This window comes from Sinohyriopsis cumingii, chromosome 3, assembly GCF_028554795.1.
Source record: "Sinohyriopsis cumingii isolate HCF-2022 chromosome 3, ASM2855479v2, whole genome shotgun sequence".
NCBI lineage: Eukaryota > Metazoa > Mollusca > Bivalvia > Unionida > Unionidae > Sinohyriopsis > Sinohyriopsis cumingii.
The window spans coordinates 19,613,315-19,628,212 of record NC_142963.1 but is presented as its reverse complement, the minus strand read 5'-3'; the positions used below and the strand labels follow the sequence as shown (position 1 = coordinate 19,628,212).

Genomic DNA, 14,898 nt, shown 5'->3' with positions numbered 1-14,898 from the left:
ATTGTGCATGTTTATTACTGTTGTGAGTAAATCATCATGATGTGTGATATTGTGCATGTTTATCAGTGTTTTGAGTAAATCAGCCTGATGTGTGATATTGTGCATGTTTATCAGTGTTGTGAGTAAATCATGTGTGATATTGTGCATGTTTATCAGTGTTGTGAGTAAATCATCATGATGTGTGATATTGTGTATATTTATCATTGTTGTGAGTAAATCATCATGATGTGTGATATTGTGTATGTTTATCATTGTTGTGAGTAAATCAGCCTGATGTGTGATATTGTGTATGTTTATCATTGTTGTGAGTAAATCAGCCTGATGTGTGATATTGTGTATGTGCACTACAACCAATCCTCATAAACTTCTCTTTTCTTAGTGATGCAAAATTCAATGTGAAAATCATGCATCATTAAAGGAAAGGAATGAACAATTCTGCTAAACAGTCCTTTTAAACAGAGATGTGGAAATACAGAATTTAATTGGAACAGGTACTTCCAGCATTATTGACAGCCACATGCATGGTTTGCTTTGATTTGAGTACATGTACTGAAAAATGGTGTTGAACTAATCAGTGTATGTGTTTGTGTACACATTTTTTGTGCTTGTGTCAAAGATCACGTGCTTCTGTACGTGTATGGTCCTGGTAAATTTAACATTTTTAAGACTGATTGGTGCATTTACAATCTTTTCATTCCATTTCAGGTTTTAAAAGAGCTTATTGATGAATTATCTCCATTGGTGGAAGACCAACAGAAGCAAAAACCAATCACTGTTTCTGCGAAGTTTGGGGAACCTATACCATCATTTAGTGATGTTCCAGACTCAGATTGGCTAGCAGGCACAAATTTTGTGGTGACAGAAAAGGTATTTTCTGACTCCATTGAATGCTTAGCCTTATCTTTGTCTCTTTCTTGCAATTTTTTCTCACTCATAAAGCATGGGCACGACATAGATTTTGCATTTCTTGCAGAAAAGGTATCAACTTTGATGGATTTTGACTCACAGAGCCTAAGGTCAATTGATACAAGTTGTATAATTATTTGTCAGCAGTTTGCTGTTTTTGATTTCTCAAAAATCACAGTACCAATTTCAAAAAATTTGTCTGATAGTATGTTGACATGAACATTTATCTTCAGAATTTTTTTTGTAAATGATGGCAATATGCATTTGCTTAAAAAAAATTTTAACCGATTTCTCTAAAACTGTTGTATAGAATGTGATCTGCCATTGACTGTGCCCATTAGTAAAAGAAAAACCTTTAAATATCTTTTCAAAAAACACCCAACAAAATCTGAGCAAATTTGATAGAATGGTTCCTTTCATTAATTATTTTAAAGTTTTTACCAGTGGTGCTGATCAGAGATCCAATATGACCACCATTACTGAAGTTGAAAACTATTTAATGACTTCATAAACTGCTAACAAAACTTGATCAAATTTGACTTAATATATTGTGGAATGAAGGCCTTTTAAGTTATTCAGATGATACCAATCAGCCATCCAACATGGCTGCCATTACTTAACAATAATGAGGAAAACTTTAAATAATATCTTCTTTAACATAGTTTGCCAAAATTTGACAGGCTTGGACAGAAAGCATCCATGCATGATTTAAGACCTAAAAATTTGTATAATCATGCTGATCCATTGTTCACTATGGCTTGTAGACTAAACATTCAGTGTCTATGAAACACATTAACAAAATTTGATGAAATTGTATTCTTACAAGAAGAAATTTTGGCTTGGTACAATGATGCTGATCACCCATCCATTATGGCTGTCATCCATGATAAAAAGAGCAGGAAAACCTTTGAATAATGTCTCACTGTTTGGTAGAATTTATGAGTAAATTGAACAGAAAATATCATGAATTAAGGTCCTTAAAAGTTGTATAATCCACCTTCCAGCCATTAGAAAAAATATAAAAACCTTTCATTGACAAAACATAAGAGCTCCATCAGTAGAATTTAATACAGTTTGATTAAATGCATCCTGGCTAATGGCCTTCTTAGGTTTATACAAACTAATGCTGACCTGCCATCCAGTATTGCTACTGATTAAAAATTGAAAAACCTTCAGACGATTAAGAACTACTCAGCAATACCAACAAAGCATTTTTGCATGAAGAAGATCTTTCATGGGGCCTTTTAGAAATGATGCAGACTTCACAATACATAAGAAGATAGTAAAGGTAGAGAAACCTTCCAACAGTCATTTTCATTATTAGTTAAACAGTGTTGCGCATGGGATCTTAAGGGCAGGGACAATGAGTCTCCCACCTGCAAATTTGGGAACACAGCATTTTAGAATGACAATGGAATATAGAAGTACATAATGCATCAATATGCTAAAAATTTTTTAGATAATCCTATTTGCTTATTCAATTTTGCCACTTCAGAATTGTGATCTGCACTAAAGTATCATATTTTCCTTGGATATTTACATTACAAGTCAGGTTTAGTCAACCATGTTACATTCTTTTAGCTTAGTTTCTCCATTGGTGCATGTACATGTTGCTCCCCATTCAGCTGTTGTGTAGATCTTGTTGCTGCTCATCATAGATGGCTGGTTTTATCGGTATGGGGTTATCACCAAAAGTCTTCCTTTATTGTCTAGTTTTGAGGGGAAAAAAAGGTGCTGAAATGACCTCCAGTGTGGCCACCATGGCAGACAACTTGAGTCTTGTTATAACTATATTTCCTAATGAGATTGATGGTCATGACTTCCATCTTAAAAGTCATGAATGCTCCTGATGGATGGTCATATCGACATGCAGTTTTCTCCTAAACATTTCTCTTGTAAAGTTCATTTTGGTCCAGAATGAAAATAGTGCCAGTCCTAGCATCCAGTAATGCCATCTTGTCACTGCTCAAGAATATGGAGATGGTTTCAGTACTCAGCAGTTACAAAGAAGATATGGTCTTATCTTCCGTCAAGGGACTCTTGTTATCATTCAAGGTAGTTTGTGAATTTAGCTGCAAATACTTGGAATGTTGCCATTTAAATAACTGTACTTCCCAAAATATATTGCTTAGAGATTTAACGAAACTTAATAATGCTATCAAATCCATGCTCTTTTCTTTGCTTCAGTATTTATTGACACTCCCTACCACCCTGCCAAGCCAAAGTGAAAATGCTTTGAACTCTGAATAAAATAATGACACTTAATTAACTGATATAGTAATTATCTTTATATATTTTTCATAATTTAGATTGTCATAATTATGAAGATATAAATAACTGACTTAAACCAGAGGCCTCACATACAAAGTAATAAAATAAAGTTAGAAAAAAAATGTGAGACTAGCTTAAGTGTTGATATTTCATAAAAAGTTTGGCTTTTATTCATATTTTAGATCCCATAGTTTTCATACGTGTCTAAGTATATTTTAAGTAGTGAAAGTCACTGAATTTTGAAATCTTGTCATGCTAACAGGTTTTGGTCATGATGTTTATTTTTCTTTTTTTCAGCACAAAACCATATCAAAGACCAAGATGCCAACTAAAAAGGGTAAAGACATTTATTAACAATACTTCACAAATGCTCATTTTGAATTATTTTGGGTTAATTTTTAAACTTGTACTATTGTATCATTTTTCAACTAAACAAAAGAACAAATCATACTCTAATAAGTACAAATTTTAAAAAGCACTTCATCCCTCCCATTTTACATAGCGTGCCACTTTTTTTCTGGATTAATTACAAAATGAATGAGCACATGCCACCAGTATGATAGTAACACTGTTAAAATCAAGATTTTTGGCTGCCCTTCGTGTGTGACACAAAACCTCTTGCTGGGCCACTTTGTGGCACACATGCTGTAGGTTGCCGTACTCTTACAGAATATATTAATACATTGGGAGTCATTTACTGATTTCATTGTCATGCTAGATTCATGGTAGAGTGAATAAAATCTCCTAGATTTAGCGCTGTAAATTCAAGCCTACAATAAGTTTGGAATCAGATTGGTGTATAACTGTTGTACTCTTTTATAGGAGTTGGAATTGTTGACTAGATGATGATCAAAAATATTTATGCTCATTGGAGATCATTCTCATAGCAGTTTATCCATAAAAATGAAAATATCCTCTTTTGTTAGCTCACCTCTACAAAGTAGAGGGAAGTTAATGTACAGCCTCACTGAATCTCAGTCATTCTTTCTTCCTATGTCCTAGACAACAGTTTGGGGCAGGTTTCATTGCACCTACCTCCCAGGAGTGTGGGCCGAGAAGGCTGAGTACCCCCCCCCACCCCCGAGGTGGTAGAGCGGGCTAAATTTGTTAATATATGTGCAGTAGTTGTACATTCTTGAACTTTTGTGTTTAGTGCATGATTTGATATGCCACAAGCCAGAATGTATTATGTTCTTCAGTCTGTCTGTCTGATACACAATAACTTGAGGTGTTCACCATCTACAGTTACCAGACTTGATTGACAATGACCTTAACCTTGTACCTTATCTCTACTGCTCCTAAATAGATGGTATATCAACATGGGATTTTCACCAATAGACCTCAAAGAATATCTAGTTGGTCTTAAAAGAAAATGGTTTCAATCAGACATCAGATATGGTTGCTGTGATGGCTGCTTTGAAAATGTGGCTGTCATTACACTCTTGTATGGATGGTCATATTGACATGGGGTTTTCGCTAAAAGACTAATGACGTCTACTTAAACCTAAAACGGTGTCAATCTGTCATCCAACATGTTTATCACAGCAGCTAATTTAAAAATCTTGTTATTGTTGAGGAATTTCAGAGGTAGATTTAACAAACTGCAGTTAAAAGCAAGAAATTGTATTATTTTGAATTCCTTGAAATTCTTATTGTTAAGTTGAGAATCTGTCTCATCAAGTTTCTCTTGCTATCAACTTGTTGTCGTTCCTGTACATTGATGTCATAGAAAAGAATGTTTTTATTTATTTTTTATATATATTTTATGCCCAATAGGCATTGTAGGTAGATAGGTACTGGCTGTATATTGCTAATTAAAAGTTAACATTTTAAATATTAAAAAGACTCTAAAGTTAATATATAAATAGAAACAAATTGCTTAAAAACCTTTAAATAGAAAAGGGGGCCATTGTTTCATGATCAGGAACTTCTTGTCTTCATGATAATTACTATTTACAATGGCTGCTGGAGATTATTAACAGCTGATAAGATATTTTATAAGTAAAAATACAAGTGTGCATTTAACAATTACATAATCCTGGGTTAGGTATGCTAAGTATAGATGGAATTTGTATCCTGTTATGCAGGTACAGTACAGGTCACATATTTTTGGAACCCCACACAACACATTGTACTTGGAAAGAGAGTGGAGAATATTAAGGAATAAAAAACTCCACCTATCTCTAAACATCCTGATGGAGTTGCCAGTCTTTATTAGGGAGAGATCATAAAAGTTTCTAAAGATTGTAGGGGTAAAGGCTTGAAAACTATTGTTCTTTTAAGTAGAGGATTCTGTAATAAGCAGTAGAAAGCACTAAACCAAATTGAGATACATGTAGAGACCAAACTTGGTATTACTGCTACTTACAGGTTTTTTATTTCTGAAAAGCCATGCTAGAGAAATGTAAATTTGACAGCTGTCACTTTATCAATGGAGAGAGAGAGAGAGATGATGAATCAATCCCATGTCTTCCACACTGAATCCATTTTAGCAGCAAAGCATTATACCAAATAAAGAAATTGGCTAAATGCTTTTGAAAGAAAGAAATTGGTTTGCATGTTTTATTTTTATTTTTTTTTATTTTTTTTATCTCAACAGCCAAGTGCTCAAATAGCCACAAACAGGAAACTGCACTGAAATAATTAAACATCTCAGATCTGTATTACAGTTAGGTTACTGACGCAGCATCATTTCCATATGACTGATTAGTTTGGGATTTTTAGCTTTTTTTCTGTCATGATAACAATTTTGTTTTTATATTTTCCTTACAAGAATGATCAAATAATAGGACATGTGGATAAAAACACTCAGAATGCCTTAAATTTGCTGATCATTTAAGATTCCACAATTTTCCACACTGTTATTCATTTCAACAATATGCTGAGGTCAGATTAATTAGAAATAATTACCAAACTTCCATGGAATCATTTTTTTGAGCTATTAACTACAATGTACAAAGTCAAATGGCTTCATGTTAGAAACTTGCCTTTCCCACGCTGAAAGGGACATTATCTTCTGATGCTAGTTTTATAGCAGTGTTTACAATGGTCAATATATATCTGTACAACATCCGCTCAAGCTAATTTTTTATTAGGGAGAGACCAATCGTTTTCAGAGGGTTATATCATGAGAAACAATTTTATCTTGTGATGTATGAAAGAATATTTAAAAAACTGCACCCATAGGAAAGAAACATAAATTAACTGACCAGTCCCATTCAATATAAATGCAATTGAATTGAAGTAAAAGTTCTTAAGTGTGTATATGTATATTCAGCCTCGGGTCTAGATCGTTACTTTCAAGGATTAAACACGTGGTACATATGGAAGTACAAATTCAGTGCTGCTGTAGTTGTTTAGTGGCTTTTTTTAAGGGGGTTTGGTGTTTTTTTTATAAAAAGAAGCAGCTGTCATTGGGAATTTTAAATACATACCTCAGAGGATTACTTTTCATGGTTAAAAAGTAGCATGACTTTACACTGTTCACAAGAAGATCAACAATGTCTCATCAAGTCGGTGTGTAATTTTGTTAAGATTTCTTTGAATAAAGTAAAAGCATCACCTTCTTCCAAAAGGTCTTAATCAGTAAATGATAAAAGTACAGTATGTATTAGTACAGTTTTTGAGGCATTGCAACTACATTAGTATTATCTAATATTTCATTTGCCATCAGATCTATTACACAGACTTCACCAGAACTAGGAAACGTGTATAATCATTTGGTAATGATGTAGATAAATTGACCTCTCTCTCTCTCTCTCGAGCATACTTGCAGGGGACATACACAGTAAGCCACACCCATTTAATAGAGACCACATTCACTTTGCGGTGGTCACCCTTAACAACTATGCAAGAAAGTGTGGTGCGCAATTGTCTGCAAGGGCCCCAAAGCTAAAGTCAAAGTCTCTGATTACTCAAAGTATGCATTGTACCCAATAAACCTGTACAAGAATAAAATGATGTTGGTGTGTGTATGTTTTTTTATTTTTGTTTTTTTTGGTGGGTGGATGGATAGGGGCTTTGACATGTTCTCAGTAATATTTTGTACTATTTCTTCTAATCACAGATTATAGAGGTGTGATTTCAACTTACGATTTGTATTATAAAAAGGAACCAGACCATAACTTTTCTTATTTGAAATAAATTTATCTTGTGATGATTGAAATAACAAAAAATATGGTCAGAAAGAACAATCTAGCCCAATAAATTAAATGGCCAGTCCCATGCAGTACTGATGTAGTTAAAATTGAACAAATATGTATATTCAGCTTTGTGACCGGGTCATTAGATGAATTGTAAATTCATACTTCGCTCATTTTTGTTAGTTTATTTTAAGCAAAAGTGGCTGTCAACTGGAATTTAATTGTCTAAACCTTAGGGGGTGTAAGTTGGTTCAGATTTCTTTGAATAAAGTTAAAGTGAAAACATATTGCGAAATAAGTTGAACAACCTTCTCTAAATGTAATGAATAGACAAGACATTTTTCTTTTATTTCTTTTATATGGAAGTTAAGATCACTTGATTCTTGAAATGGTATCTAATTGTAAATTGCGCATGACATTTTGGTCCTTCTGTGGATGGTCATCATCCCCATTGACTTCAAATTTCAGTCAATAATACTTCCATTGTTATTGACAGCAACATAATTTGAGCTTTGTGTATTATGTGCAACTCGCCAAGTCATTTGCGTTAGAAACACATCCTTCCCAAGCTGAAATTGACGTCTTCAGATGATAATATTTTATAACATTGTTTACAGTGGTTACTGACTTAATTTTCGCTGAACATCCACTGAAGCCAAGTCTTTATTAGGGAGATAAAAGTTTCTAAAGATTGCAGGGGTAAATGCTTGAAAACTATTGTCTTATTCTGTTTTGTGGTATGAAATAAGAACACTGTGCCATTCCTTGCTTTACTTGAAACAGGTTTGTCTTGTAATGAATGAAATAAAAAAAATACAGCAGCCCGAAATAATAATTTAGTTCCATACTGTTAAATGGCCAGTTGCATACATTACAGGTGCATTCAGAATTGAACTATTTGATAGTTGTGTACACGTATATTCAATCTTTTAACAGGGTCATTACTGCTTAAGGACTAATCACGTGGTTCAGCATTTAAGTGTAAATTCAGTGTTTTTGTTTTTGTTTGTGACTTTAAACAGAAGCTGTTGCTGTCTGGAATTTAATTGTCCATACCTCAGAGTTTTACTTTTCATATTTAAACAATAAGATAAATTAATACTTTTCAAGAGAAGCTCAACAAGGTGGGCCTCTTGTCAAGTCAGCATGCAAGTTTTTTAAATATTAAAAAAATATACTAGACTTTTCAAATTAATTTCTATTGTCCATATATGTGATGGAAATAAAGAGCACTGATTGGTGAAATGGTACTTGAATGTGAAGTACTCTTGACATGTTGGTTTTTCCATGGGTGGTCTTCATTGATTCGCTGTTCAAATGTCAATCAATAATGCTGATCAGCCACTCCATGGTGGAGATACCATTGGCAAAACCAACCAAGGTGTGGTGGTGATTTGTAGTTTGTTATTGCTCTGTCACGGAGCATTATCACGGATCAAAAAGTGGAGGCATTAAGTCCCCCACCATGTTGCATGGAGTTCTGAAAATACACATGAGCTGTACTGCAGTCTGGTGAATACTGTCACAGACCTCACTGAGTGGGCAGAACAATGGGAGCTTATTGGAACCCAGCACTCAACCAGATAGTGATAGCTCTGAAAGTAGCATTGGGGAAGATGATGAGAAATTTGCCAGCAGCTTTCAAAGTGTACGCCGTCAGCAGGTGCCCATTAAACCTAATGATGTCTTGAGGTGCTACTATGTCCAGTTTGCATATTGTTTCTTTGTCTAAGAATAAAGCATATTTCAAAGGTGACCATATTTTTTCTTTGTTGGAAATGATTTCAGGATGATATCTTTCTTGCAGGCAAGCCTAAAGGGAGTAAATTGACCAGTAAACAATCGCCACAGACCTCACTGAGTGGGCAGAACAATGGGAGCTTATTGGAACCCAGCACTCAACCAGATAGTGATAGCTCCGAAAGTAGCATTGGGGAAGATGATGAGAAATTTGCCAGCAGCTTTCAAAGTGTACGCCGTCAACAGGTGCCCATTAAACCTAATGATGTCTTGCATATTGTCCGGCCACATATAACAGAAGAGGAAAAAGCATGGAGCTTTCCACATGATTCTGATGGAAACATGATGAAAGATACAGATAACTTTCACATCCCAGGAGCAATAGGAACAAAGGTAATGATATGCTTGCTATTTTCTTGATGCAAATCATCCAGTATGCCATGACTGAAGACTAGGAAGCAATGAGTAATTTTGAATTTGAAGTCAAGTTTAAGTCTATTTCCCAGATTTTGTAAAGTTTTGACAGAGCACTTTGTGGCTGTTGGAGAGATGTTTGTCACAGATCCTTAAACACCTGTATTTTGGCAGACATTTCTTGTTGGCAAAGGTTTTGATTGGTGCATAATTTGGATAACTGATTATCAGGTCATAGGAGTTTCATTATATCAGCATGTCTTTGATTTGTTAATCTGTTATGCTGAAAACCTTAATGAGGTAAAACTGAGGTGTTACTATGTCTAATTTACATATTGTTTCTTTGTCTAAGAATAAAGATATTGTCAACTAAGCATATTTCAAAAGTGACCATATTGTTTCTTTGTTGGACAATCATTACTTGTAACACTGACCAAGTGTGTTTTGCTGATTATGTTTTCCTAATTGTTTAAACTCTCTGTAACATCAAAACACCAAAAGAAAAAGAGGTATGAAAAAGCTTGTCTCTTGGACCTGTCAAGGCACTGAATCTTGATTTCTCTTGTTAAACCAACTTTAAATGGTTACCATTATCAGCATAGTGAGATAATGTGGGTATTTGCATTGTACGGTCATTTCATCCAAGGGGAGTCTTCCACTTGCAGCTACTTCATGCCTTGAAAACAATACTTTGCTTGTTCTTGAGACATTTGTAGTTTTAAAACCAGGGTTAAGAAATATTTGTTTTGGATTATTACTTACATGTCTTTTATTACAAGCATAAAAGTAGCTCTGCTTTCAAGTGTAAATCCAAAGATGTACCATTGACCCTTAGTTTCAGATGCATGCCAAAACACAATATATTGTTCATCCATCAGTGTTTTACCAAATGTTTCACACAGTAATTTCAACTATGCACCCTCAACAGTTACCAAACTTTGTGAAAGGTTTCTTCTGGTAAGCCAGTCAATTTTGAGTCCAAAGGTTAAAGGTCAAGATCATTGATTGAAAGAAGAGTAATTATTTGTGGAAAGCTTTGATGATGGCTTGCACTTTAATATAATGAAGTTGCTAGCATCAAAGGTCAAGGTCACTGACAGCAGAAGAAAAGTAGTTTCCACATAACTAGAACACTCCATTTTCTACAGTTAACAGAGTTTTGGATGACATGCACTTGGCATTAGAAGGAACTATTGATTTTGGAGTCAAAATATCAAAGATCAAAGTCACTAAGAAAGAAAAATGGTTTCTGTACGGTAACATTAATTCTTTATCACAGACCTTGTTCAGACTCTGGTTGACTAACAAATGCACATTTGCATTAAGGAAGAAGCTAATTGAATTTGGGGTCCACATTTCAAAGTTGCTGTCACTGAAAGAAATGTAACTTTTGTACAATACTTTTCAGTCTAATGTAGGCAATACCATACCTATGGCTATTGCATTGCTTACCTTTCTGGGATGGAGACTACCCTGAGCCAAATTTAAAAAATTTATCCTCGCATTAGATGGAAAGCTCTAGAAAGTTCTGAACTAGAAATAATATGGACCCTGTCTCTTCCCCACTTTATTGGCCTCTGCACAATAGTCATCCACTGTTTTAAGGACCCTGACTGGTTGTGGGACGTTAGAGCAGGGTAGGAGTAGGGAATCTGGAAATAGCCATGGGTAAGTAGTACATTTACCCCCAACTCCTACATTTTAATACCTGCCACTATTGCATGACTGAACTCGACAGTCTGAAGGGAGGCTGATGGCCTCAAAAACTAGTATAAAAAGTATATACTGTTACATATAGCTATATTATGCAGGGATCTTGCTGGGCTTCATCAATGGCGCAAATTGCATCTGGCGATCTTTTTGGCAACAAAAATTTTTGGCTGTTAAAAATTGTTTATACAGTCTTGTATGCTGTAATATAATTCAAATAGTCATGCTACCTGACTAGCTACAATCGACCACCTCTGAAATCGGGAACAGGAATAACTTAATACGATCTACCAGATGATGGCAGTGTTTTTCCTTTTGAAAAATGGACCAGGAAAAATAGTTTTGCTGAAACTTCAGTGAAAACTGATTACCTTTGAAGTATTGATCGTTTTATATATAATATACCTAGGAAATGAAGAAATAATCTGTCTCTGTCAATGTTCTACAATTATTTGATTTTGCCGCAGCAATAAGAAATGGACATTTGTTTGGTCCTTCAAAGAGCACCTTTAGTGGTGACTTCAATAACACATGAACCTTCATCAAAGCAAGCCGAAGAACTTTGATGAAAGGAAGTCTGCAACAAATTTAGATAAAAGCATTGTTTTATTTTCTTAAAGTGATTGGAATATATTTATTGTGCCATGAAAGTGAAAGTTTCCTAGTTAATGCTTACAATCGCTACCAATGGAGATTTAAAACCCCAATTAAAGTTCCAATATTTTGAAACCATATATATCTGGTGTTGAGTTAAATGAAGGTGGGACATATTGCAAAAATGTGAAACTTTTTAATTTGTTCACATGTTTTCCTTTATGTATGAATAGCCTCATCCCCTTGGTAACCTCGGCATCATGGTAGTTGTCTCTGGCTGACCAGAATCCAGGCCAAGTTAAGTACATGTACAGGTAGCATGTAAATAACTGTACAGCCACATGCTACTAGGATAATGAATATCAGAGTGAATTGTTTTAGGAAACGTGTTTGTTGACAATGGGATATCAATCAAACAAGGATGGTCTTATTTTATATATGCGTTTTAGTTGTGTTATCTAATGGGATTTGACTGATACATGAATTTTCTAACCTATGATCTAATACTCGACATCATGGAATTTTCATATCCTAGTATATTATTTAACACGTTGAGTGTACTACACAAATGTATAGTTGTCAATATACAAGTGTATTTCAGACTAGTTGTCTTCATTTAATTCAAATTTCCATTTTATTTTCTCAGCGTAAATCCTAGTCACTGATGACAGGTCATCTCTTAATAATTTCACTTCTATGCTAAATTTCAATTTATTTTCAGCCCCCTTCCCCTCCAAACATCTTCTTGTGTCTACAATATTACCTTGGTTCCAAGGATGTGTAGACAAATGGATATTACTGTATTATGAAAATGCTGATGTTTTTTGAAAACTGGTGACAAAATATTGAGGTTGGCAATTTTTTGGGGTGACTTTTAAAGCCAGCGCCATCCATGATTATGTGCAATACTTTTCATGAATCTAATTTAAAAGGGTCATATTCTAAGTAATATTAAATACTAATATTCTTTATAGTTCTAGGTTTTTACTCTAAGATAAGGTTATTCTTGTAAACACATTCATAGTTTCATTGATAGTGAAGTGCACTTTTTTTAATAGTAAACATCTTGACAAGTTAGTACAAGTCGTGGTCTTCCATCAAGGGAAATCCAGTTGGACTAACTTTTGATTTTCTTAAAGTACTTGACCTTGTTTACAAGTTGCATTGTTCTATAATGAGTATGCATCCCTCTTTCTGCTTTCTGCACCACATCTCAGTTTTTGATACAAGAGATGATTTATTGGAAATTGGTTATTCCTAGCTTTAATATCAGTCTTGGAAGAGACAAATACAATGTAGTTGTGATCATTTCAGTGGATTTATTTATTTATTCCAATATTCATTGGAATTACAAAGTGCTCAGACTTTTTGGATTTATTAGCTTTATTGAATAACTGTGAATTCATTTAAAGCCATTTTGAATTATAATTGTGATGCATCAGTACTATGGGCACATCAGCATACTATTTGACTTCATTTTTATCACCACTAGAACTCATGGATTACTCTGTACTTTTAGACTTGTGATAAAACTGTTGGACTATTTAGGATTTCAGGCACCATATTGTTATGTTATTTTTAATTTTTCACTTTCTGTTTTATGGAAATAAATTATATTTTGATTTTTGCAAAAGTTGTTGGTTTTCACTTTTTTTTTGTTACTTAGCTTAAGAGCATAAAGTTGTAGCAATACTCACCTTTGTGGTAGAACTGCTGGTATTTACTTGGGCTGTGTTTTGTGCTGTGATTATGAGCCTAAAAAAAGAAAATATTGCCTCCACTATGGTGAGCTGTAGAATGAAGGTAGAAGAAGAAGGTAGTGATATGCTTCTTTCATGACATCATCCATTGACAAATGAGTTGGATAGACATTGGTAGCAATGGCTTGAACTTGATGTACTTGAATTTTTATGAATGAAAGACCTACATGTTAAGAAATTGATAAGCCCTATTGCTTAATGCAAACTGCATAAATCCAGATCTACCATCGGTTAATGTTCTAACTGATTTGGGTGTATGCAGATTGTTAGGGGTAATCATTAGAAGAAACAGCATAGACACTGATCTGACAGAACAGGTTGTGATGTAGATCAGGGTCAATGCTGCTTGAAGTTGAGTTTGACTTGCAATCAGGTATATGTGGTCGGTTGCAGCGAGCTCTTGTATGTTCCTACATCCATTGTCTTCCATCATTCATTATGCATTGTCTGTCATCAGTTACCAATTTAAATGCAAAAAAAGTATTAAAAAAAGAGGAGCACTTTCAGCCAGACTTGCATAATTTGACTAAGCTTGACAGAAAGTGTACTAGCTTGTACTAATGCTATTGACACAGCATCACATGTGGTGCCACTTAGACATTCAATATGATAGCTGTATTTGCCATGTGGAAAAATCTTGTTATAGCTGCTCCTCCTGAATGGACAGTCATATTGTCTTTAACTGAAAGACTTGTTATGATGCTTAAGGCTTGGCTGACAATTGTTTTTGCATTACATTTCATAAACCCTTTGATCGATTTATTTAAATATTGGATGAATCATTATGAAGCAAAGATAATTCTTTGTGCTTGTGCTCCCATTTGATCCTGGTATCAAGGTCACACTTTATACCAGTATTTTATTCATAGGTTCAACATAAATGCCCAGGTCTGTTAAATTTATTTCATTTCCAATGGCTTTACTCTTATCAAGACATATATTATTATTATTATTTAAAGAAATTTCCTCTTATTTTTGTGAGTTTTAATTTTTATTTTTCAGACTGCAAGCGGTTCTATGGGGCTAGACCAGTTTTCACCTACAGGTAATTATTTGTGTACTATATTGATCCTCCTGGTATGTAATAGCCAGGGGAGCGAATATAGCTGTCACATTGTCCATCTGTCTGTAAAAATTGTTTTCAGAGCACACTCCAGCCATTCTCTTTATCCGTCTATTTATCCATCTATTTGTTATCTACCATAATTCCAGAGCCAATTCCAGAACCACACAAGATAGCTCTACAGAATTTAGTACACTTACGATTAATGATGGAGATGTGACTTTTGCTAAATTCTTGGTTCTTCATTTGAAGTATTTTTAACATTGCATACATTTGTCTGTTATCCATCCATCGTTCA

The 14,898-nt window shown here is 34.4% G+C and overlaps 1 protein-coding gene across 1 annotated transcript in view; it reads left to right on the top strand.

The window, feature by feature from the left end:
• LOC149802503 (3'-5' exoribonuclease HELZ2-like) overlaps positions 1-14,898 on the top strand; it is a 182,325-nt gene that overhangs the window by 58,455 nt on the left and 108,972 nt on the right. The window contains exons 7-10 of the mRNA XM_089951747.1: positions 706-867; positions 3,475-3,514; positions 9,127-9,452; positions 14,540-14,582. Of these exons, the coding sequence (XP_089807873.1) occupies positions 706-867; positions 3,475-3,514; positions 9,127-9,452; positions 14,540-14,582 (571 nt within the window). The remainder of the gene's footprint in view (positions 1-705; positions 868-3,474; positions 3,515-9,126; positions 9,453-14,539; positions 14,583-14,898) is intronic.